The following is a 27,310-nucleotide window of genomic DNA, read 5'->3' as shown; positions in this document are numbered from 1 at the left end:
TTCATTTTCCATGGGAACATATTGCTGCTCATTTATGTTGACCCAATAAAAAGCTCTTATTAAAATGAAGGTAACTTCAAAGAGTTATTGGTGTTATACCTGTGCTTTTCTTGGCAGCATTTTGTGACCAATCCCAGCACCATAAAACCATAGAGATGCGTGGCACTTTATCGCAGTCTCTCATTTGCTGACCACCTACAATTCAGTGAATTATAACTTGCATAATGTCAAACCCCTCATGCAAATGTGAAGAAAACCTTTTGACAGTGAGTTCCTCTCGTCACACAATGGGCATGTTTTTAAAAGGGCTGGCTTGCTAGGAACTGTCTTTGTATGATTGTGTTCAGTGTTGGCTGAACACGGGACCTGTTGCATTTTTGATACATTTTCAGGAAACTTAATCACTTGAGAAGTTTATTTAGAAAAAAGGTTTTGAAGTGAGGCAGACTAATTTGCTTATTCAAACCTTTGCTGGTCTGCGAAAGTGTGGAATGACTGTGGAAGAAGGAGAGCCCTTCAGTTAGCAATATTAATGTTTCTCCTCTCCCTCCCCGGGGTGAAGGTGGGGGGAAGGGGAAACTAAGTTCATTGTCATCCCAACACCAGTGCCTTCCTCCTCCGACTGCGGAACATTCTTATACTAGTTTCTTTTTTTTGGCCAGTCAGGTGTCTGACACATACGGAAACCCATCATCATGCTTAAGAGTATCCAAACCAAACTGAGAATTCCATGCATCCCACCTACTCATGGAAATTCCAGAGAGAGATTGTTGGAAAGTTCAAAAGAACGTGCTTAAGAGACCGTTTGCTATAGTGCTGTCTCGTCTATAGCACATCTATTGTGAAGCCCCTGCTAACCCCACACTGACAAGCCAACTTCCTGAATGGCTTACTTCAGCATTATCGGGTTGTTGCCAACTTGTGTGTGCATGATGTATCCATAAAACACTGCTGACACTTCTTCGAGTGAGGATTCCTGTGCCTAGCGTGGATGCAGAAAGCATCAATCATTTCCTGTCCATGTAGGAAGTGACTTTAACATCTGATAGCTCAGAAGTTGGCCATCTTTTCGCATCTTGCTTATAATGCAGTTGGTGAGACTTTGGACCCAGCTGACCATATTATAATGAGATTAGCCTGTACTGACAAATAAATCACTTTCTCACAACATTCAAAGAACTTTTTTCTGTTCCAAAGCCAAATTAAATTCTGTCTGAAAAGACTGAATGCCATTCCAAAACTGAAAAATGCTGACTTTTAATTTGCAACATTTCTAACATTAAATTAATGACTTGTCATGAATACTTCACTGCTCACCACTATATTTCCTGTGTTTAATAATTTTAAAACTAAGTAAGGGATAATTTCTCATTGCAAAACTGTTGTTCAATTTACTTATCTACCATTATTTGACATATTGCATGGGAAATATGTGATGGATTAATCAGTAAGGCAAATGTATTCTTTTATAATTGCGATCTATTATTAATCCTTACATTTTATCAATAAAAACTATGAACTTGCATTTTCATGCAAGTTGTTTCATCCACAATGTTTCTTTGATGCCAGTGGTTCAAAATGCATACTTGTTCTTGGGGTTAAAAAATAATCAACATCCACATGTGAAATACTGAGCAGCAATAGGATATTTTACAACTGAATTTTAGTGTTTGAAGGACACAGTAGTTTGATGTAAATTATGTGCAGTTGGAATTAGTCTGGTTTTATTAACTAGACTTGATAAATTGTGTAAGTGGCCTTACTTGTATAAAGGAGTATGGGGAAAGAGCTGGAATGTGAGATTGATATAAATTAAGAGGAAAGTAAATGAGCAGGTAGCAATGGCACAGATGTGATTTTGTTTTGTTCAGCCAGGTATCTGACACCCAGGGAAACCCATCACCATGTTTAAGAGTATCCACACCAGACTGAATTTGATGTATGCAACCTACATATGGAAATTTTCCGATACTTGGAACACTTAAGCCACAGGAGAGTTTTAGGCATAGATTGCCAAGTGTCAAGGCTTCGGGACCTCTGAAGTTTAAACTTCTCAATTTGCCATTGAGAACACTTTACTGCTTATCCAAATAGGATCACTCCACTGGTTAGGGCTTTGGTTTGCAGGGTTAGCAGGAACTGTTTGGGAAGGATCCCTGTTGCCAGTAACTGAGAAACACTATTGGTGGCACAGATATGATGAACAGAATGTCCTCCTACTGTGCAAAACATTTATTAGTCTCTGTGTCATATTGTACCTGTGCTTTGTAAGACCATGCCACTGAAGCTGTTTTTCTTCCTTTTACTAAAAACCGTGTGATGGATTTGTGAGAAACCTGTAGCTACATAACATGTAAATTAATATACATGTGAAGTCATCAAGGTATCAGAATCATCAAATGTTATAACATAGGGTCTGCGCTGCTGTTTGCCTCATGAGCCAGCCACTTGATCTATTCTTGATCACCCGTACTAAACTCTGTACCCCTATCGCAACAGCTCTAGCCAGGCTCCACTGGTTCCCATCAATTTTGAGATCCTCACACTAGTTTTCAACTTCCTTCATGCTCTGGCACCTCCCTACCTCTCCGACCTGCTTACCCCACAACCGCCTGCCTCCATTCAACTGGCTTTGGCTTCCTGCCTTTCCCTCATGCCCTCCACTATTGGTGGCCTCGTTTTCAGCCACTACTAACCAAAGCTCTGGAACACTTTTCCTCTATCCCTCTGCCTTGCCCTTCTCCATCTTAAGGTTGTGCCTGAAGACCTTCCTATTCGACCGTGTCTAAGGTCACCTCCCCCTGGCTCGGCATCCTGTTCCGCCACTGTCAAGCACTCTGGGACACTAACCTGCGTGAGGGGCGCTGTATAAATGTAAGTTGTTGTATTCTCTCTTGCTCGCTCCTCATACACTTAAATATTCTGTTTTTTCAAACATCTACCTCATTTTCTAACCTCTGTTTAATTCCCTGTTAGACGAATTTCTGGAATCTTTCCTCACCATCGGTTTATGGCAGAGAATTCCATAATGATGAGAACTATGTAGTGCCTTTCTGTAGATGGTAAAAATTACATCTGTGCATGTGTATACTGGAGGGTGTTGATTGATGAGTTAACAGGTCAAAAAAAACTACAATATGTTACAGATTCAAATGCCAATGGATCCAGATCTCTTTCCTTGTATGGCAGAAATTTATATGCCTTTAACAAGAAACACAACAATTGTTCAGATTAAATTGTTGGAAACTATTCAGATTCCTACATTTCGTGGCATTCCATTTAAGTTTGTAATGGGATTCTGGTTCATTTCTAGGTTTTCAGTCAGTACTGTACTTCAGATATAGTCCATTACTGTAGAGATGCAACATAAATACTTGAAGTGATGCCATCAAAACTTCAGGTGCTTTAAAAGGTGTCTCAAGATACATGCAAGTGGTTTTACTTTACAGTGTGTTTTAAAAGTGTATTTTTAAAAGTTTTGAACTTTTTTTTACATCAAAATACTACACAGTTCTCATAATACAATACAATTTTAATTTCACCCACAAAATATACAGTCAGTTAACTTTACAGTATATTCTGTGAAGCACTTTGAGACTTTTCGAAGACGTGATAAGGCGCTATATCAAATGCAAGGAGTATTATTATTATATAGCACCATTTACATCAGGATGACATCGCAAAGCGCATTCACAGTGTTGAATGGGTACCTGACTAGAGGTGGGACCAGAGGGGGTTGGGAAAGCAAAGATGACCGAAAGCAAGACCGAAGTAGTAGGGTTTGAGATGTCCATTGAAAGTGGGACCAAGGAGGGACCAAGTCAGCGGGACTCCGGGATGAAGTTCCAAAGATGCAAAGCTTGTCGATGGTGAGGACATGAAGCAGGCCAGTGTTTGTTGAACGAAGAGAACAGCTGGGATGGTGTGGTTGAGGTCACAGGTAGGATGGGGTAGACCATGGGGGGATTTGAATGCAAGAATGGGGATCTTGAACTCAATCCATTGGGCGATGTGGAACCAAGCGATGACAATGGATAATAGGCTTCCGGTAAATTTTAGGGGCACATTTTAATCACCAAAACATCCGTGAGGTGAGTGGTCAATTAGTCTGGAGGATTGTTGACCAAGACAAGAAACTCCTTTATCTTTTCAAATTAGCATTAATCTGAACTGGCAAATAGAACCTCAAACTGATGTTCTCATGAAATGTAATCTAATGCCTCTTCCTCATTTCTTAAATTTAGATTTGATGTAGAGGTATTCATGTAACATCCATAATAATAATATTCCTTGCATTTGATACAGAGCCTTATCATGTCGGTTGAGACGTCTTAAAGCATTTCACAGGAAATGCTGTAAAGTGGAGTGACTGTGTATTTTGTGGGTGAAAGCTACAGCCAGTTTACGCACAGTCCCACAAGCAGCTATGGAGTGAGTGACCAAGTTTATTTGGGAGATTTGTTGGCTAAAACATCAGAAGAAACTCCCTTCTCTTTTCAAATAGTGCTGTGGAATCTTTAATTTCATCCTGGACAGGCAGACAGGACCTCGGTTTAAAACCTCTGACAATGCAACACACCCCAGCAGTGTCACCTTAGACTGTGAGTTCAAGTCCGGACATGGGACTTGAACCCACAACCTTCTGACTCAAGATGACAAACAGGCGATTCTCTACTTCTCATTGCTGGTGGAAGGTTTTCAATGATATCCTGACCATCTGTGACCAGGGCTCCCTCTGTCTCCTCGTCCTCCTCGACCTATCGGCAGCATTCGATACGGTCGACCACGCTATCCTACTCCACCGCTTGTCCTCCCACCTCAACCTTCAAGGCACTGTCCTTGAATGGTTTAGGTCGTACCTTTCTCACCGTCTTCACTTTGTCTCGACGAATGGCTTCTCCTCCACCCCCCGCACTGTCTCATGTGGTGTCCCTCAGGGCTCTGTCCTTGGTCCCCTCCTCTTCACCCTCTATATGCTCCCCCTTCGTGGCATCATCCGCAGACATGGGGTTAACTTCCACATGTATGCGGATGACACCCAACTCTACCTTTCCTCCTCTACCCTCAACTCCACGACCACCGATGTCCTGACAGCTGCCTGTCCGACATCGAGTCCTGGACGAGAGACAACTTTCTTCAGCTCAACGTGCGAAAAACCGAGGCCCTCCTGATTGGCTCACGTCAGCGCCTCCGCACCTCAGGCGCTGACAGCATCAGCATCCAAGGCTGCACTCTCCACCTCTCAAAGCCAGTCAGGAACCTCGGCGTTTTGTTCGACCCTGAGCTGTCCTTTCTCCCTCACATCCGCACAACAACTGGCACCGCCTTCCATCACCTCCGGAACATCGCCAGACTACGGCACTACCTCACCCCTCACGCTGCTGAAACCCTGGTTCACGCCTTTATCACCTCAAGGCTGGACTATGGGAACTCTCTCCTCGCCGGCCTTCCCGGCACCTCCCTCCACAAGCTGCAGGTCATTCAGAACTCTGCAGCTGTGTACTGTCCCGCACCAGGCTTCGGGACCACATCACTCCCACCCTCGCTCGCCTCCACTGGCTCCCCATCCCCCAGAGGATCGATTCAAGATCCTCATCCTCACCTACAAGGCCATTCACGGCCTTGCTCCCTCCTACCTCTCCAACCTACTATCCCCCTACCTACCCGCCCGTACCCTCCGTTCCTCTGGCTCCGGTCTGCTCCACATCCCCCGCCCCAACCGCCCTACCATTGGTGGTCGGGCCTTCAGCCTCTCAGCCCCGAGGCTCTGGAACTCCATCCCCCAGTGCCTTCGCCGCTTCCTCCCTTTCCTCCTTCAAGGCCGGTCTCAAAACTTTTCTCTTTGACCGTGCCTTCAGCTCCCTCTCGACTCTCTTCCCCTCCTCGCTCCCTCCCTCCCTTCCCTCCCCTCACCCTGACCATTTCCCCCCTCCTCTCTCCCTCCCTTCCCTCCCCTCACCCTGACCATTTCCCCCCTGCTCAGGTCATGACCCAACTGTGCAGCGCCTTGGGACGTCCTCCTGACATGAAAGGCGCTTTATAAATGGAATCTTGTTGTTGTTGTTGTTGTTGTTGTTGTTTTTGTGGTTGCATCTTCTGCTAAAAGATCATCCTACCAAATGTCCCTCTTGACAGCTGTGTAGGAATGTGAATTTGGTTCCATGACCAGTCTTGCACATTTTTGTTCATAAATTTCTAATGTGGAAAATTACTGTGTCTGGTTGCTTTGTTTTTGTAGACAGCAGGGTTGGCAAACTTTAGGTGTTAATGGTTGATCAACCAACCTCATCTGGCAAAATGGTTATTCCTTTGTTTCATCCACCTCCTCTTCCTTTGGAAATGAAGCATAGATTCCACTGTACAAATTCTCAATATTGTGCACCTTAGCATTTCTACATTAAAAGGGTTTGGCCACTTCATAAAACATCAATCCAAGATTTTATTGTAAATTTATGTTTAATATATTGAAAACCTGGGTGAACCCAGGTTAAGGGATAAGGACCCACTGTGCATATAAAATACTGCAACAGTGCCATACAGCTGTCTTTCTTTCCCCCCAATTCCAACCATAAGATTGAGTTAGTCACGTGTAGATTTTCTGTCTAACTGATGTGTTACGAAACAAGAATACACAAGAAATCGAGAATTTTCTTTTAGGAACCTGTATGCTGGCAGTCTCAGGTTCCCAGTGCACTTGAATAGAGTTGGCAATTGGCCATGATTGTTTAAGCCGTCAATGATTGTCCATCTTTCTAGGAGTTTAATTCCATTAATCTCTATTGTTTATATTTTTGGGTTATTATTTTATATCTCCATTTTAAAAGATGGGGGTCCGAAGTAGTTTTGTAGACATTCGGGTGTTTAAAGCTGGTAGTGAAATTAGCATCTTCTCTGACAGAATTTGGAGCAGTCTCTCAAAATATAGAAACACAGAAACAAGAGTAGGCCATTCAGCCTGTTCCACCATTCTATAAGATCATGGCTGGTCTGTACCTCAACTCCAATTATCCGTCCTTGTCCCATATCCCTTGATATTCTGACCTAACAAAATATCTATCCACCTGAGTCTTGAAAATGTGAATGGATCAACTTAGCCTTGTCAGAATTATTTGCAAAAGATCGAGTTGTTGATGTCAACATTCTGGCTTTCAATTAGTATTTGCAAACTGGTCTTGGTACAGTGAATAACTGATATTCTTTGTGCTAAACACCAGACGTCCTAAACACTGCTTTCTCCCCCACTCCACTACCTGCTGCCTCTGCTCAGCTGGCTCTGGCCTTCCTGCTTGTCCTTCGTCCCCTCCGCTCCTATCGGCGGTCACGTTTTCAGCCACTACACTCCGAAGCTTTGGCACTCTCTCCCACAATCCCCCCGCCATCCCCCCTCCTACCCCTCTTTTAGATCATGCCAGAAGACCTTCCTCTTCAATTGTGCTTGCGGTCACCTCCTCCCTCCCCCCGGCTCAGGGTCAGGCTCCGAGACGCTGTCCCACGTGAAGGGCTTTATATGAATGCAAGTTGTTGTAGATGTCCAATATTCGTTTATGTATTGTTTCCAAATAGTTACTCTTAATAATAATAATAATCCTTGCATTTGATATAGCGCTTTTCACTTCGGGAGGACGTCCCAAAGCGCTTCACAGAACACACTGTAAAGTGAATTAACTGTATATTTATGGGCAAACGCGGCAGCCAATTACGCATAGCAATGTTCCACAAACAGTCGTGGATTGAAAATGACCAATTTATTATTGTTTTGGTTTTGGAGGATTATTATTAGGCTCTGTGTGGAGTAAGGAAACTTGCCCAAGGTTTCGCCCTCTGCCTGGAATTGAACTCAGGTCTCTCACTTGCAAAGCGAGTGCTCTAACCACTGAGCTACTCGACTCCACAATGTCAGAATGTCTGCCTGAATTGTATGCTGACAAAAGACTTGCAACTCCAGTGAACATATCCAGTGGTAAACCTTTTTCAGAAGCCTTCTAGGTGTTTGTCTGCCAAGAGCTGCTTTGTTGCTATACTAGATTGACCACATGTGAACCACATGTACTGTGTGCAAGGCTCAAGAATGGGAATTTTGTTCATTGGCAGGATATGCTGCCTGCTTCTGTTTATATAATCTCTCTCTTCGTGCAGTTCCACTAGACGGAGAGATAGAAATGGTGATCACATTGGATTAAAAATTGCCTCAATGATCTTCATTCAATGGCCTGCATTTCCTGTTGGGTGAAACAGCTTATATCCTCCTGACAAATTCAAAGTATCTACTCTTCCATCAGAGTGGTAGAGTCTGGCATTCAGCCCTATTTAGGTCAATGGCCTGGCTGCTGAATGGTAGACATTAAGAACCAAAGTTTTGCAAGAATTCCTTAAAGGAATTTACTCTACATTGCTGCCTGCAGAGTAATGAGCAGGAGTGCTTTGAAACGGCTACGAGACCTACCTCCACCACCGTGCATTAGGTGCCTGTAATTGATTGAGATCTTGTCACCACCTTGTCAAATGGTGAATGGCGTCTCAATATTCTAATGTTCCCATCCTTTTTTAATTCCTTGGAACGCAAGAATCTGTGTGGACTCTGCACATGTCACGGTTGTGTCACGAATTCAAGATCGTCATCCTCACCTACAAGGCCATTCACGGCCTTGCTCCCTCTTACCTCTCCAACCTACTATCCCCCTACCTACCTGCCCGTACCCTCCGTTCCTCCGGCTCTGGTCTGCTCCACATCCCCCGCCCCAACCGCCCTACCATCGGTGGCCGGGCCTTCAGCCTCTCAGCCCCGAGGCTCTGGAACTCTATCCCCCAGTGCCTTCACCGCCTCCTCCCTTTCCTCCTTCAAGGTCGGTCTCAAGACCTTTCTCTTTGACCGTGCCTTCAGCTCCCCTCTCAACTCTCTACCCCCTCCTCGCTCCCTCCCTTCCCTCCCCTCACCCTGACTATTTCCCCCCTGCTCGGGCCCTGACCCAACTGTTCAGCGCCTTGGGACGTCTTCCCGAAATGAAATCTTGTTGTTGTTGTTGATTGTTGTAAATAAAAGCGTATGGAGTGTCACCTAGTTTATCTTAACTGTCTTGTGGGGATCCAGTGCAGCTTACCTTTTTCCTCAATTTCTAGATATTTAAGTGAAATCCTAGTACCACTGTAATATAACAACACCTACTACTAAGGTGTTGAGTGTTTGTTGTTCCTTTTTTATGTAGTGACCTTGCTAATTTTGTTGTTAAAAGTTTCAAATGGAAATTATACAAAATTGTGATCTTGATTTCTTGGCTATATACTTTAGTCTAGCAAATAGTAATGTATATCCAATGCAATTTTGAGTTGGATTAAGACCAATTTAAAAATGTTTGTTAAAGAAAAACTTCCACTGTAGTTGTTGCAAGAAATAATACCTTTGGTTTCTCCAGCACTTTTAATGAATGTGTGCAAAGTGCTGCAGGCGAATGACTCTTCAAAGAGTGTGCAGGCTTTTGGATATTTACAAGCGTCAGTCTTGATGTCCTGTGATGAATGTCCGTTTCATATTCGCAGTTCATTCAACCCTGACTGCAATGTACACTCTTAGCAAGAAAATGCCTACTGAGTTCAGACTAAAGTCTAACAGTCTAGACTGATCTTTTTTTTAATTGCCTTATTAACATGGATTTGTAGAGTTGAATGTCATTTCTTGTTGTTGGGTTGGATATTTGGGGGGATAATAAATGGTTTTATTTGAAGCATTGAACATGGAGCTAAGGAAGATAATGAATTAGATCAATATTATAACTTCCAAATAAGGGTTTTACATTCTAACACTCATTGAATCTTAAAAATGTTTTTTCTTTCCCCTGTCTCTTATATGTTGAGATGGAGGTCCAAGAATAACATTAAAACATGAGTGGTTAGGAATGTCTCCACCTCAAAAGCCTGTTTCTTTTAGACATGAGTTCGATTCTTGGATTTGGGCCTGGTTAGTTGCCATTGAATGCTGGAATGTAAGATTTCACATTTAATACAAATTGTGAATGTTCAGACAGGGAAAATTGCCAGATAAGTTTGCATTCTTCAAACTACTTTTAAGTTATTGCTTTTATTAAAATGAAGTTTATTAACTAAATCGTTTTTCTTTTTGTTTCCAGGTTGTTAAAATGAGAAAAGATGTGAGAACAGCAAGAACTTTAGTCATCCGAAAACTAACAAGACACATGACACAGCTGAAGGCAAAAAAGTTAGTTGGTGAAATATCTCTTTTTGTTTGTTTCAGTGTTTCTCTGCAGTTCTAGGCGAAGTGTTTAACAGCCTGCCTTACAGTTGCTGGAATATCTGACACAATCACTAGTTACCTGGAGTCCAAGTTTGTGAACACACATTCCTATACTCGAGGCATGGTATTCATCTTGATTGGTTTATAGAGAGGGAAGCAGATGCTGCTTGAGTTCCGCATCTCCAGCTGGTGGAACAATCGCTCAGTGGGTAAGGGCTGTATGTCCACGCTGTGGGGAGGAGAACATGTCAATGCTCTCACACATTTCATGCTGAGCTATGCTGCTCACCAGGAAGCTCGCAGTACCGCCCTACTTTCTAGCACCTTCCATCCACTTAGTGAGGGCTCAAACCTGCACTTATCAATACAAAATAACCAACTGGTGGCTATTGACCTTGGGAGATAAATAAGTGGGATCTCCTAGGAGCTGAGCTGGTTCCTGGTGAATTGCTTGGTAACAGAATGTTAGAATCGAGACAATCTTTTGGGTTAATCTTGGTAGTTAGATTCCTGAACCAAGCAGATCCACAGAACTGCACGGCACTGCTGCTAACAGACCAGCCAGACTGGTTCATCAAATGGACTTTGAAGGTCAGAATAGCCCACGGGAACTAGGGATTCTTCCTCCTTAGTTCCTGTTGACCATGCTAGCCAAAGCTTTAGCAAGTAGGGTGGTCCTTGCTGGGCAATCAGTAGGAAGCTTACAAAAAGGTGTTTTATTATTATAAAGGGTAGTTCAATGGCTATGTGGTTTTTGAGCTGGTTAAATTGCAGCAGTAGCTCAAAGCACACTCTGGTATCCCTAAACCTTGGCTGTCACCAACGTACACCTAATCCCCTCTGGAATTGGGTAAGTATAGTGTGTTTCTCCAGGGAGAGAGTGCACATTCCATTGCAGATGCAGGGTAATTTCCATGTCTGAGTGTCATGTATGTAGAACTCTCAGGCTGATGCCTGTGTCAGACACCCAGCTGACCCAACAAAAAATGTTTTTTTTTGTCTTTGTAATTGCAAATGTAGAGAGCTACAATTAAAGTTACAAAGTTAGAAAGACACTTCACGTTGCACCTCATTCAAACCTACCAATCAGCCTCCCCTCTACAATCACCAGAAGTGCATGTACGCACAACATAGACATTCTAATTATCGCTCTAATCTTACTCTAAAATCCCATTTCAGTCTTGCTGTATAAATATACAAGCTTAACTTTTGAAGTTGTCTATTAACTACGGTATTAAGGACGCTTTCAAAGTTCCAACTCTCAGGAGACTCAACACTCACCAGTATGCTGTCATCCCACTCCGCATAGCGTTAGCTTCACGTGTAATAACTTACACAAGCCTGGTGTACAAACATGTTTGTAAAAACACTACTGGAATTTTAAGGAACTTCACACATTCCTCACCCTAGTAAATTCAGACATTCAAGATTTATAACGCAGTATGAGATCAGCATTTTTCCCAGCTGAAAAAATTCCGGATAAAAAAATAATTTGGCGCAATCAACAATTTAAAAGTATCCAGGGTTTTTTTTAAAAAGATCCAAGCGCGACTTAATTAATGTCAAGAAAATTGATGTCAATTTCCCTCCATTATCATGTGTTTCTTTAGTCTGCCTGGCCTCGAGCTCAGCTGCCAAGAGGTAACGTCTGGATCTCTGTTCGTGCTCCATTTGGCCGGCTGCTAGGAGGCAACAAGGGTCAAGGCAGGAGGAGATCCAGTCTGATTGTCTTTTCCTTCCCCTGGAGGGACACAATGTTGTTTTTGCTTGCCATTGCCCCCACTTGAGATGTCGCAAAGAATAGGAAGTGAGCAGAGTAAGGGATGGAATCCTTGTCCTTCCAAATCTGTGAACGTGAATATTATCACTCATCTTGTTTTTTTTGTGTGTCTTTGGTCAGCATTGCGCTAGAAGGTTTCATTTCTCACATCTATATCGCCCTGGATGTCAAGGTAAAATGAATGTGACTGTGATTTCCTCATTGACTAAACATTAAGGTGTCGAGTGCAAGTGTTTCATTCCTGCACAGAATTTAGACATACATCATTATTTGTGTGTGAGACTAGCATATTAAAGATGAATCAAGAACATTTATTGTGACAAGTCAAAATGACCCTGGAAAAAAATCCACACATTTTATTTACCCATCGCAGCTTTCCTGAGTACATGGTTTAAATATTTGTGTACACAATATCAGTGTAAAGAGAGAAAACCCTTTAGAACTGCAGCATGTATTTTATTTAAACATTTCCTGTGGAGTATGTGCAACAAGAAGTAAACAGCAGGACATTTAACCCAGGCCAATTCAAATAGGAGTTCAGATTTGCAACTGTCTGGGTCACTTTTTCAATGTTGAATCTATGTACTGTACATACTCCCATTTTCACAGCCAGGTGTCAGCCTGCCTCAGTTGGTAACATTCTCGCCTCTTGAGTCAGAAGGTTGTGGGCTCAAACCATATGTTGGGACTTTGAACTCATAGTCTAGTCTGACACTTCAGTACAGTGAAGTTTTTTAAACTGAGGCTGTGCTGCATTGTCATACATGTTTATGGGACATTGCTTTATGCAAAATTATTGACTACAAAAATACACAGTCCCTAGACTTTACAGTAATTCCTGTAAAGTGCTTCAAGACGTCCACCTGATTTGAAAGGCCCTTCCATACATATAATCATATAATAGTAATAATAATAATCCTTGCACTTGATATAGTGCCTTATCATGTCGTTAAGACGTCTCAAAGAGCTTCACAGTATATTTTGCAGGCGAAATCTAATGCAAGGATGATATTATGTTATAATATTTCAATATATTGTTCAACTCTGCTGCCCTAACCATTTAAATACCAAGCTTATAACTTGCCCAAGTGTCTACGTTGACTACAATTTTTTTAAGGTCTTCCAGCCAGGCATTTTTTTAAAAAATCCAGATGTTCATTTTCAATTCAATCTTGACCAGGGTATCGAAAGGATGGAATACTACATTGTTCTGAATATAAGGCGATGTCTCCAGAACTTACATCGAAGAAAGTTTAAAAAGTGAAACAGGATAACTGTAGAGCAGTAAAAAAAAGTGAAATTTTTTAAATTTGCCATGACATTACGAAGGACATGATTCTCCACACATTCCGGGTCTATGATAAATTTACAATAAATGTAAATGTAAGGATTATTATAATAAAGTTTGCATTGCTCCCATATGCATATAATTGGATCTTCTTTCTGGTATTTTGCCAGGCTCCAATTATTCCCTTTTCCCCCAGTGGATTAACTCAAGATCTTTGATCTACCTTTCAGATGCCTTCATGCCCTTACCCTGCCCTTAGTCTGTGATCTATGACGATCCCACTGCCCTGCCCATTCTCTCAGGAATGATAACTTGGACTTGCTGCATTTTCCTTGAACCCTCCGATCCTCCAATGGTGGACAGGCTTTCAGATACTTTGCTCCCATTTTCTAGAGTGAGAACACTCCCTTTCTATTTTCAAAAGCCCTTCTAAAATCTTCCTCTGAATTTCCCTTTAGTAACCTCCCTCCATATTCCTATCTTATGGGCGTTTCGCCCACAAAATATCAAATGCAAGCATTATTATTACCTCCAAACCTACATTCCTGCTTGGACATCCACTCTTTCTCCGTAAAGCATTTTGAGACATCATCCTATGAGAAAGGCTCTATATGAATGCAAGGTGTTTTTGTTGTTCTTACCATCATTTTTATTGCAACAGAATCCTTTGATTTTCTATATTTCACAAAGAAAGAACCATCCTGGTGCAGCAGTAGGTATTTTCAATTAACAAGCATCAACATCTTGCTGTGAAATTGTTCGTTGAGTGGTGTGGAAGAAGAATGAAGGTGGAATAAAATTGCCAGGCTCTATATGTACAACAATGCAAACAGCCATATATCAGTGGGTCGTCTGCACCAATATTTGAGCCAAGCCAAAGTTAAAAAAAACTGTAGTTTTGTTTGTTTTTTTAAAAATGTTATGTGGTTGAATCTGGTTCATTATCTGTTTAATATTCAAACTAAAATGATGTTGCATATCTGACCATCCTGCAGGGGAACAGCTGATGCCATTTGTAAGAACCAAAAGCGGGCAGAAAGGCTCTTGGAGGAAATCCACGCTCTGAAGGTATTACCTTTGTGTATTTATGAAGCAAAAAGTCTTTCAGTCAGAAACATGTTTGATTATCTGAGGACACTTAAAAAGCGTAGAGCTGCTGCTAAAGGAAACCACCTGCATATATATAGGGCAGTTTTCTTTTCAAAAATGTGTTTTTACTATTTTAAATAATAAATATTCAAATGGAAGTTAACCACCCAAAAAATACACTCTTGTCAGCTTGGACCCTAGTTTAACACATCTGGATTACGTGCATGTCCAAGTCTCATTTCTGTGCCATGTTTCTTTCCACCTTGCAGTGGAGTGCATGTCATGGGAACAAGAACAAAAAATCAAATTCCGCTGCCAAATTAAATGCATATTTGTGAGACTGTGCATTTGTGATTTTAAATTTTCAAGGATGTTAAATGTTACATGAAAAGCATAATGTCGTTGGAGTACTGTACTTTTTGTTGCCTATTCTGGCAAACTTGGAAGGGGATAACGTCATTCAAGCCTCTGCCAACATGGGAAATTCCTGCATAGTGTTATCCCTATTTATTGTGATCTGTTCTGTCTCACCAAAAGTTCTGTGGCAGACAATCAGCATAACGTCTGAGATTTTAAGAAAGTTTGTGGGAAACATAAACTCTACATTGTAGTGAAATGCTCTTTCTTCCTTCCCCTTTCTCCGATGCTCCTTTCACACATTAAACTGGATGAGGTACAACTTCCCCCTGAGCTTCTGCAGGTGGCAATCTAAACAAACTCTGGAAGAGTCCTGAGATTAGCCAAGGTGATTTCTATGCCTCTTAGGCTGACAACCTATTGCAATGCTGGGAGTGTGCTGTATTGTTAGAGGCTGGATTGTCCTTATGGTAAGACTTTAAACCGAGTTCGCATCTGTCTGTTTAGGGTAGACATTTAAAGATCCCATGGCACTATTCAAAAAGAGAAGCGAGTTGGTTTCTCCAAATAAAAATTGGTCATTCAATTCATGGCTTTTTGGAGACAAATTTTAAGACAAGTGTAAGAACAAGAGGAATTGTTGTCAGGCTGTGAAACACTCTGGGACGCTACCTTGCATGAAGGGTGTTATATAAATGCAAGTTGTTATTGAATTCTGGGCCCCTTAGTCTCCTCAATGTGGTTCCTTGTTCTGATGTCACAGCTGAGCCCCTGTTCTGCTCCGTACCATGGCATGGGTCAAATGTTCAACCCATCTATGTTGTACATCTTCATAGTTCTGTGTTGGTGATTTCTTTCGTGCTGCTGAACCACATCAGCAGCAACTGCATAATTCTTGAAGGCATTAATCGTAGGTTTGCCCTTGAGGTTAAACAGCACAGTTGATTCATGACCCTGGTCACTCTGGGGCATTCTGTACAAAGTTATTGAAATCTATTCTGAGCATTTTAATTTGCGCAAAACATCTAAATGTGGAAAAAGAAAAGTTATTTGAGTTATCTGAGACCACAGGCTGTCATTGCCTGCTTCAGAGAAAGCCATAAGGAATTTATTAACTTCTATAGCCTTTTCAGTACCGTGAGACTAGAGAGATTAGAACACTGGTATAATTTATGCATTTATGAACTATAACTTGGACTGCTTGTAAGTTTTTTCGAGACATTGATTGAAATTGCCCTTATTTCATGTGCCAAGATTTCATTTTGAGTGATTATTTTTAAAACAAAAGTATTATTAAATGAGGTAAATCTGAGGTGTAACTAGTTTTGATTTCCTTCTGTAATCACAATTTTTAAAAAAAATTCAAGAGAGCCATTGTTATTGCGAAGTGTCGATCACTGGCAAGTTTAGGAAAAAAAATCATAAACAGTGCTACGTACTGCAATGTGGAGCTCTTATGTTGGAAAAAAAGTTTTAAAACTGTGTTTGAACATATTAATAATAATCCTCGCATTTGATATAGACGACTCAACGCGCTTCACAGAATATAGTGTAAAATAAATTGACTATATTTTGTGGGTGAATTATTATTATTAGAGTAAATCTCGCATATGTCTTACCTTCATACACAAAGTCATACATTCACCCAAGTCCCATTCAGTTTCCTATCAAAACCACTTTGATTTATTTGCGCTACACATATTAATCACCTCCTAACTCTTTCTGCCGCTCCCCTACCCTCCATTACTCCCACAGTTACCGGCTTACTTGAATTGTGGGAAATGACGTCCTTTCCCATTGACCCATGCGCACTTACCGGCCGGCCGACTCTTAAATTTTCCATACAACTATCCCCTAGGGGAGAGACATCTGGTCTCTGTTCATCATTTCTCCATGAAAATATGGTTGAGATCAGAAACCTGGCATTCTAGGGTATCCAGGCATAAACCCACCATGCACCAGGCCCCAACTTTCTGGGGCACTTGTTTCACAGGGCAATTACAACATTAAAACCACTTTTTTTAAAAAAAGAACATATGGAATTAAGGCTGGTTTAGATGAGTAATGAGGGTGCAGTTTAATTGCAGGGTTCTGATGATCTAAACCAAGAAAGTGCAACTCATGGACTTTTTTTTAAAGTCATCTGAACACCCAGATTAGGTTGCAGCCTCATTGCCCACAATTTGATGCCCTTCTTTAATTCAGTACGTTGCATTTCATTAAAAATAAAATGGTGTCAATGACTATTATTGTCAATGACAATGGTGTCCTCTCCCGCACCAAACTCCGTGATCCCATCTCCCCCATTCTCGCCCATTGGCTCCCTATCCTTCAGAGGATCTAGTTCAAGATCCTGGTCTTCACCTACAAAGTCCTCCATGGCCTCACCCCACCTTACCTCTGCGACCTCCTAACCCCCTACCAACCCGCCTGCTCCCCCCGCTCAGCCGGCTCCGGCCTGCTCCACGTCCCCCGACCCACCCGCCCCACCATTGGCGGGAAAGCCTTCAGCCACTCTGCCCCCAACCTCTGAAATTCCATCCCCCAGTCACTCCACCCGCCCCCTCCTTAGCCTCCTTTGTCCCGCCTTAAAACCTTCCTCTTCGACCATCCCATCGGTCAACCCCCTTCCTTTCCCCTCCCTTCTCCCTCCCTGACCCCAGCTCGGTTCTGAAATGCTGTACTCTGTCCAGCGCCTTGGGACGTCCTCCCGACGTGAAAGGCGCTATACAAATGTATTCTTGTTGTTGTTGTTAAGTCATCCTGGCAGTTACAGATATGAAGAGGATTTGGGGATGCTGTTATTCCATAATTATGCTGTGTTGTGACTCAATTGGTTGGGATTAGGGAATCAGTTTTCCAGTTTGGAAGGAAAGAGATGGTATGAGTTGCAGTTCAAGGTATTTCAGAATGCTACAACACGCTACACAATTCCCAGTGTTTGTAGTAGCATTCTTTACAAAGGATTAATGGGACTGATGGTACTTTTTCAAGAATAAATGAAGCAAACTCCTCCTGTATTCTGTCCGAGCTACTGCATGTCTTCGTATTTGTATAACATACACAAGGTTTATTTCCCCTGTAAACCACGGTAGGGTGAAGCCTAATGCAGGGAAACTCACTTTCAGAACCCATCAGTATAGTGCTGCTGGGCTTAAAGTGCTGGTGTCCTGTGGATCCCCGCTCACGAGAAACACACCTGGCTTCCAGGTCAGCAGGTTGCTGTTGACATCATATCCTGCAGTTCACACGTAATGTGTGTAAAGTGTCAATGTCAACTGCATTATCAACTGTGATTCAAATCAGGTCTTTCACCACAGCTTTCTGTTTGCATGCTATTCATCACTAGGTTGTTTTAGCAATATAATCTATCAGATATGAGTACATTCGCTAGGAGAAACGTCACATGTATGTTGTAACATAACCTTTGCTGCATTGTGTCGCATAGATGTTCAGATGTTGATGAATCTCTCAAACTTCACAATGTGAACGAAGGTTGAGCATTCAAATTGTTAACTACCTTAAAATTTATGTAATTCAATAAATAAAGCAGCACATTATGTAAAAAATTCATTTTGATATTGCATTTTATTTAGTACAATGGGAGGTTGGAGTATAATGTAATTACTGGAGTAGTCTTCTAGCGCTGTCCACAATTTGTGGTACAAACACGTTCCAAAATTCTGTCTCTGGAAAAACAAGCATGATCCAATTGTTTTAAACAAAATTACCATTTAGTTTGACGGGCGCCTTCTTGCGTAACATTTGTGATATAGCGTCTGGGGTAAAATGTGTATGCAGAAAGTGTGTATGCACTTCTCCTGTACTTGCTATCTAGCTGTTATCGATTACTAGTTGCGTTATAAGCTATCTACTTCCCTTGTGCAAATTAAGAGTGTCTATTCTATTTAAAATATACAGAATCCTCAACGGTGAATATGCCAGGGAAAACAAAAACATTTTCTAAATCCTATTCACCTCAACAACTTAGATTTGAATCCAATATAGACCAATGGAGATGATGCTCTCCTAATATATATTTGACGTGGGTTATATATTGGTCTCAATCAAGTTCCACTGGGGATGGGCTTGGAAATAGTGCACGTGACTCTTGTGCTCTTCTGAGATTTGAGGTTGAGCAGAGGCAATTTTACTCAGCATCTAACTTTGATTTGGTGCTGACACTGGATGTCACAAATGGGAGGTGTTCAATGTCTGAGCAATGTTACCCTTATGTTACAGGAGGTGGCCAGAGGAAAGGGGAGTCCTGTAACACAAAAATAGTGAAACTGCACAGCTGTTCTTTTACTTTATCAAATGTGTTTTCAGGAAGACTATGCATCTGTAAGTAGTGAGTCATGAGAACGGTATGATCCCCCCTTTGTTTTCTTTCTGACTCCAAGCTATTTACGATGGCGAGACTGAAAGGAGACTGGTCACACAGTGGTTAGAGGATAACATGATGTTTTCCAAATATCTTTATTAGTTAATAATAGCAGATCACGATTATTTTTAAAAAGAAGCAGTAAAATTGCCATCTGACCATTGTAACTCCATAATGGGGACTTTTTTTCCATTCAATATGTTGCATGATTATCCCACTAACACCATTTATCAGTGTGTGATCGTGAGAATAGAAAGTTATCCTGACCTTCCAATGGAAACGGTCCATGTTATGCCTCTGGAAACAAGAAAGCTGGCAATAGGTAGAAAACCAAAAACTGCAAATTTGAAAAAGATGGGCTGATTTGGGCACTTAGGCATCAGGAGAACTGAGGTGAGGGAGAACAACCTCAAACAGAGGTTTGTTTTGACTTTAAAAATAGAACACAGAAGTAGCACTATAAAAAGAGGAAAGCAAACTATTGAGAGCAACTACTGGCAGGCTGTTTGTTTAAACATTACCGTTGGACATAAAATAATGTCCACAGGTTAATTCTCAACAAACAATTTTTTTTTACACGGAAACAAAGTACCCATGGAAAAGAGATTACAACAAACTTCCCTGTGTATACCGATTTACTCAGTATATCTATCTCCTACTGCATTTCTGACGTGCAGTTCCTTCAAGATCTCTAAACTGCCTCAAAGGTGTCTCCTGGAGGGGTGATTGTTCCCACCCAGGCCAGTTTTGTATGAAATCTTTCTTGTAGAACAATTTTAATAAAGCACTAACTATACCGAGTATGTCTTAAGACAAATGGTGTTCTCCCAAAGGCTGAGCAGATAACTGCAAAACATGCTGTGATACTCGAGTCAGCCAGATCTAGAAGGTCCCAGATTCAATCCCTAGTCTTTGAATTAGTTGATCTCTGGAAACATTGGCCAAAGTTTTAGCTTTGCTAAGATAATCCCATGATTAAATAGCCTGCTCACAATCGTTACCCAGAGTACACCTTAACAAAGTGTCATATGAGTATGGTACCAGAAGACTGCTGGTGAGCCAGACTGACACCTAATATTAAGATATACCCTGTAGAATCAAACCTGTTCAAGCAGCCCCCTGCATTCAGCAACCATCCCATGGTAACAACCACACAGGAGCTGTCCGTACGGATTTTGCATCATAAATCATTTCTATTTAGCACTATCTGTGGAACTGTATCTCAGTGAAAGATATTGCTTTCAGGACTGCCTTCCTTCCCTCCAATATTCCAACCAACAGCAGCATTACCCTGGGAGTTAGCAGCACAGAAACGTATATCCCATGGCGCATTTGTTTTTTTCAATCTGCACCTCTTTTTTTTCCTATGTTGTTCCAAATTCTTATTCAAAGGAAATAACAAAAAAAAGTTTCAGGCTGTTTAATTGTTTAGGAATCTCATCTACATAACACAGCAGTAGGAGGGAATGTTTTATTATTAATAGTAATAATTATCATTAATATCCTGGCATTTGATACAGCGCCTTATAATAATAATCCTGGCATTTGATAGGACACCTTATCACGTCTCAAAGCACATGACAGAATATACTATAAAGTGGTGTGTGATTGTACGTATATTGTAGGCAAAATCTTTTGTCTTGCTTAAAAATTTTAAACTCTATGCCTCTCGATCCATGCTGTCTGGTTACGTCCATCACTTCAATGCATCTCATCATCAAAGTACAATGTTAGATTAACTTCTTCCCTCAAAGGATCTCTGAAAGAAATGCAGCCTGTTACTGAGTGAACTGAAAACCATGCCCTTTGTTTATCATGTAGCAGCACTGAATTTTGTTTCAACTGATTTTGAATATCCCAACTCCCCTTTGCTGGAATGTATTTTGGGTGACTTCCTTTTGAGGATTTATGTGCAGGTTTACTGTACTCTAGTGAAGTGCGGCAATTCAAAATTATAGAATTAAAAACTCAGAGGAGAGTGTACTTGATCAGTCTCTCTACCTTGTCACCTCCTTGCCTGAGTTCAGGACTTGAAGATCTGCCTCTTCAACCTCCCTCCTCTCCCCAGCTTGGATTCAAGCACCGCAACTGTTAAGCCCCCCAAGTCACTACCCCCACGTGAAGGGCGCTATATAAATGCAAGTTGTTGCTATTGTTTTAAACTTGAATTGAAACGGTTAAGAATGGAAGAAAGCATTGGGCAGGCAACAGGCAATTCTCAGTAATTCTGTCTAATTCTCAGCAGCAAGTTTAAGGAGAAATTCAGATAGGAAATATTACATAGAAATTGTCTTTACCTCCCAGTTAAGCACTCTGGCAGCCATATGCGCTTTGTTCACAAGCTGGGCATCCCAAGGGATCCTTCTAACTTTTAATCAGTGAATTGAGTTATGCAGTTCAAATAGATCCGAGACCTGATGGTTTGAAGTAATCAATTGCTGGACAACTCAAATATATTTTGTTTATATAATCCTTCCCAAACTTAATTAATCCTATGAGATCTGCCCTTTCTAATGTAATGTGGTAGATGTGTATGTTAGAGTATGGGAGCTGGAAGAAAGTAGCTCAGTATGTTGGTGAGAGAAAGTATTGAGTGGAGCAAGGTTTCTTCTTTCTGCTTTTGTGACCAGAATGAAGCTCTTCAATCTTGTTTAGATTTATTGTCATGTGTGATCAGGGTTTTGTTTGAATGAAAATCTTTGCTCAAAACTGGAAGGTGGAAGTATATCCATATATGCTGCCTGTATTTTGTGTAAAATAGTTTTGTAATTGAGACTAGAGAGCTGATGCATAAATTTGTTGCTGAGGAGATTATACTTTTAATTTGGGTTAAAGCTGTGATGCAATCAGAAGGGGTGCCTTAGCACTTTCTTTATTATTTTTGATCTCCTCGTACTCCACTTTTTTGCCCACCACGTAAGCTCAGCTAGCACAGGCAACTAAATATCCTCCACCTCCTCCATGCCACCATCATTGGCTGAGCCTTCAGTCGTTAAGGCTCCTTGCCTCTCAAACTCTGCCTCTAACCCTCCGCCTTGCCCAGTCTGTCTATCTTCGAATTCCACCTTAAATCTTACCTCTACGCCCGCCCGATGGACTCTTCCCCACTCCCCTTCCTCCTAGCTCAGCATTCAACTCCTCCACTGTGAAGATATCTTGAGACGTTATCCAACGTGAAAGATGCCATATAAATCCAAATTGTTGTTGGGCTGTTTTATTCTAAATTTCTGAGGGTTGGTACAAGTCTAATTCAGGGAGAGAGTGGATAGCGAGAAAAATATTGAAATACAAGTAAATTGCTGAAAGGAGAGCTAAGTAGCAAGCTGCATTGCTAAATTCATAGAATTGGTGAGAAAATGAGACACTGAGTCAGGCATAAAGGCCATGTTGTACAGCCCAAATGAGAAGGAAAATAAAAGGGAGTTGTTAAAGATTTAACCAAATGGAAAGTGAGTCAAGTTCAAGATTAGCCTCTCTGCCTGTTTTTCATTCGTAGATTCCTGTCCCTCCCTAAGTCTCAGTGCCCCATCCAGATCTGGGACAAACCATTGAACAGCCAACCTACTGTTCAATGTGTCTCTTCTCACCATCTGTCTGTTGGATTTTTTTGGTATGTGGTATTTCCTGTCCCTCTTAAGCAAGCAACAACACAGAAATGTTATTGAGACTATCCCAGGTTTGATGAGGAAGTGGTTCTATTGAAACTTTAAGACCTGTGTTTTGCACCACCCTGTGGTAACGTGAATAAAATGTGTAAGTTTACATTGTGGGGAAATGATGTCCTCTGCATTGTGTATTTAGGAAAATATGTGAGCGCGGCCCTCCAGCAAAGTGCCTTACGGCATCTGGCTGTTCTCGGAAACATTGAGATGCGTAAGCTCACCTCTTTCTGTGGTGATGTTTTAATTGATAAGTAATCTAATCACTGAATGCAAAATTTGAATCCAAGGCGATATTTTTGCTTTTTTTCCTGCTCTCTGTTCGCAGTTGTGGAATAAAATAATTTGAACTACAACACCTGGTGCTTTACACAATAATAGCGCTGCTATTTGGGGTAACGTGGTGGTAGAGTGTTCCTTCACCATGGCAGGATGCTGGTACCTAGCCCATCCCACCTAGAGCCTGGTCTTTGTTATACTAGCCGGGAAAATGTTGCTCAACTGAGGTCCAGACATTTCCCCACAGGGAAGGAACAGTCAACAAGTTTTGGGCAGTGAGATGCATGATGTCTATTCAAGTAGTCAGACAGTATGTGTGAAATGTGTTTGGGCAGTCAGGCATACCTTATTTACAGAGTGGTGTTGGTTATCAGACTGGGATTGTCCGCCTGTCTCTGAACTGTGCGGTAATAATACTATTCCTTTTGTTTGATATCATGCTATATCTCGTCTTCAAAACATCTGAAAACGCTTCACAAGATGTACTGCAGAGTTAAATCACTGTATGTTTTGTAGTTTTGCACGGCAGCCAATTTCCAGACCTAATATCCCACAAATCAACAGGCATGAAGTAAATGACCAACTATATTTGGAGGCTTGTGGGCCATAACACCAGCACAAACTCCCTTTGATTTTAAGTTAAATCAAGATCTTTAAAATCCATCTGATCTTGGAATCTTTAACGCCATCTGAATAGACAGACGAGACCATGCTTTACGAATTATCCAAAGGAGGCCACCGCCAACAATGACAATGCAACGCTCCTCTGGCACTGCGTTGGTGTGTCAGTCTGAACCCAATTTTGCACATGAACCCACAAACGTCTGACCCAGAGGCAAGAGTGCTACCAACTGAGCCAGGTTGATAACAACAAAAACTTGGACTTATATAATGCCCTCCACGCAGAGTAGCGTATCAGAGCACTTAACAGGCGCTGAGGCTGACTCCGAGTCAGGGGGAGAGTGGACGTGGCCGTAAGCACGGCCGAACAGGGAAGTTTTTAGGCAGGACTTGAAAGGAGGTCGGAGAGGTAGGGAGGTGCCATGGAGTGAATGGGTTTGAAAACGAATGTGAGGATCTTGAAGTCGATCCGTTCGGTGATGGGGAGCCAGTGGGGCTGGCGAGAACTGGTGAGATGTGGGTACGGAGTTTGGTCCGGGTCAGTACGCGGACAGCAGAGTTTTGAATGAGCTGGATCTTGTGAATGGTGGAGCTGGTGAGACCGTTTGTGTGAGAAGATCTAGAGAGGCTAAAATGACAAAGGGCCATCTAGCTCACATTCTACCTGGTACCTTGTACCATCTAGTTCATCTGGTAGTTGAATTAGAATATATTAGAATATACAGCACAGAAACAGGCCATTCGGCCCAACTGGTCTTTGCCGGTGTTTATGCTTCACATGAGCCTCCTCCTGCCCTTCCTCAACTAAGCCTTCAAGCGTAATCTTCTATTTCTTTCTTCCTCATGTACCTATCTAGCTTCCCCTTAAATACATCTATGCCTCAACAACTCCTTGTGGTAGCATGTTCCACATTCCCACCACTCTCTGTGCAAAGGAATTTCTTCCAACTTTCCTATTTGATCTATTTGTAGCTATTTTATGCTGATGTCCCAATACCAGTCCTTGTGGACCACCATGCACGTACAATGGATAATGTATAATGGAGACGATGACTAATCTTGGCAATCAATCTCTATTGTTCAGTCGGACATGAGGTGAGGAAAACCCAACACTGCTGGAAAGCTTTGGGAACCATAGGTCTAAAGTTGCTTGTTTTTCCCAAGCATACTACACTTGCCATGTGTCATCTTTCTAATTATTTGTATACTGTATCCCAAAATATTATTTCCTGAAGAAATCTAATCTGCATTTGAATGAATCAACACTTTCTGCTTCCACTGTCTCCCTAGAGAGTTTGTTCCATAGATTTACCACTGTCTCACTGAAATATTGTTTCTGCAGATTAGTTTGAATTTACCCCTATTCAAGCATTGGCCATGTCCTCTGGTTCTACTGGTCTGAACAAGATGAAACAACAGCTTGTCCTGGTCTACATTATCTCGTCCCTTTAGAGTCATTTGGGTAGTGTCAATCCTGTTTGTAATGAGGCATCAGTGCACAGCAGAAAAGGGCTCTTAAAAAAAATCCCTTTAAAAAAATTTGGCCACTCAATCCACTGCTGCGCACAATTGGCTGACGCATTTCGCCCACAAAATGTACAGTCAACTCACTTTAGAGTATTTTCCGTGAAGCGATTTGAAAAATTTCAAAGACATGATAAGGTGTATATCAGATGCAAGGATTATTATTATTATCGACCGCCTTGCTCAGATAGCCCCTAAACATTCCCTGGTTAGTGTTGGAAGTGGATAGGTTCACACTGGCGTTGGAGGGGAAAAGACCTTCTAAGTTTTGATTAAATGTGCATTATTACGGCAGAGTAAAAGTAGGCTTTTCTTTGCATCGGATGCTTGCTATAAGTAACCCAATTCTCTGTTGAAACTGAATGATCAAAAGTAGAAACATTGACCTCAAGTATGTACACACATGCACGTGCGGGGGAAAAGAAAGTCAGTATCAACAGGGTAGTTTAATATAAATTAATTGAGGTGTTTGACATTCCTGGTGGGTTTCCTTAAATGGCGGTAAATACAGTAGGCAGAAAGTGTGATTTTAAAAAAATGTAGCTTCAAAGAACACTTGTGGATTGTAGTAAATTGACTGTTTTATTTGTTCACATTAAACTGAAGATTTAGGTCACTTTTGGGGCAGAAGTACAACTGACGTTAGTCCTGAAGAACATTTTGTTCACTGAGAACATGTCGAGTGCTTTAAACACTTGTGGTTTGGCGTGATCTTTAGAAAATCTGATCATCACTGGTCACAATCAGCGTATTTGATTATGTAGTAGTCCCTGTAAAAGCCGTCTCCAGTCATGAAAGGATAGAATAGAACTTTTTAACATAAAGTTTGTAAATCTGCTGCTTTTGCTCCATTGTGTGTGGAGAATGACAGCGTTTAAGAATTCCAGCAACGTGGATAGAGGAATTGGGTTAATTGTTTGCAGGAGGCTTTTTGATGTTGGAACAGTGTGCTGCACTTGGAATGTATCTGATCTCTTTGTGCCAGTGGCTTATGAAACCTCTGCAATTTTTTCTTCCTTTTTTTTCTAAAATATCTAAAAGATGAAAAATAGCAGCATTAGTCCACTTTGATAAAACAAAGAAGGGCAAAGTCTATGTGGCGTTGCATTCTCTTAAACTTGGAAGGTTAAAGCACTGCGTGTTTTCTGATTTTGAAAGCAATAATCTTGCAATGGGAGAGACTCTCTTTGATCTTAGTTATTTCATAGTGGAGCCAATGTGGCTTTTTTTTTGGTTAATGGAAGCCCTGGGATTGAGTCATGGACTTGGGTAAAATCATTGTTTTTCTATATTCCAAAAGACTGGTCAAATTTAGCCTTCTTAGCATCCCGTATCACCCATCTATCACTCTTAACCCCCATGATTACTCTTGGAGACTTTTTCCCGCATGAAGGGCTATATTAACGCTTGCTATTGTTGATTGCAAATGTTGTAAGCCTTTCCCTATCATTGGGAAGTCATCTTCTTAAACCCTAGTCATCTGTCCTCTTCTTAATAGACTTACCCTTGATCTATATATTCTCATTCCTGTGTTGTTGGTAACCTTCCCAAAGTCCTCGAACATGTCATTGCTACCGGTTTACCTTTCAGAATTCCCTGTTCACATGACTTCAACCTGACTCACCTATCAACTCTACCGAATCTGTCACAGTCAAATTTGTCACCGTCATTCTCCACTCACCATAGAGATAAGTGTATTTGGATCCAGAATTTCATGTTGGGAATTGTGGAGACATTTTCCCTTTGAGGAATTTCTTTGCACCTTGTGACCTTCCATTATTTTATGAACAGCAAGTTCGAAGCTGGATGGTAATAGGTTGGGTTTATAAGAAGAGTTAACCTTCTGTTGTTCATATGCCCTCGGCCTCAAACACTGGACCACTCCTTATAGAAATATTTCTATCAGGTTCTCCTTTATCAGTATTGTTATCTGCTATTCCATTCAACCTTACTGGTGAACCTAACAGACTATAACCCTCACCTTGGTTCTTAATAAAAAGATGAAAAAATGTTGGCTAATTGATTTCCCACAAAATAATTTTGATTCCTATTTTATTCTCTTTGTTTTGCTATTGCGTTTTCT

The 27,310-nt window shown here is 41.4% G+C and overlaps 1 protein-coding gene across 2 annotated transcripts in view; it reads left to right on the top strand.

Annotated features, from left to right (window-relative positions):
- The first annotated feature begins 10,123 nt into the window (after positions 1–10,123).
- Positions 10,124–27,310, top strand: part of srfbp1 (serum response factor binding protein 1) — a 61,926-nt gene continuing 44,739 nt past the window's right edge. For both annotated transcript variants that reach the window (XM_042345690.1, XM_042345689.1), the window contains exons 1-2: positions 10,124–10,210; positions 14,310–14,382. In XM_042345690.1, the coding sequence (XP_042201624.1) occupies positions 10,131–10,210; positions 14,310–14,382 (153 nt within the window). In that variant the 5' untranslated portion in view covers positions 10,124–10,130. The remainder of the gene's footprint in view (positions 10,211–14,309; positions 14,383–27,310) is intronic.

Source organism: Callorhinchus milii, unplaced genomic scaffold (genome assembly GCF_018977255.1).
Source record: "Callorhinchus milii isolate IMCB2004 unplaced genomic scaffold, IMCB_Cmil_1.0 Scaffold74, whole genome shotgun sequence".
Taxonomy (NCBI): domain Eukaryota; kingdom Metazoa; phylum Chordata; class Chondrichthyes; order Chimaeriformes; family Callorhinchidae; genus Callorhinchus; species Callorhinchus milii.
Note: the sequence above shows the minus strand (reverse complement) of the source record. Positions and strands in the feature narration are given on the sequence as shown.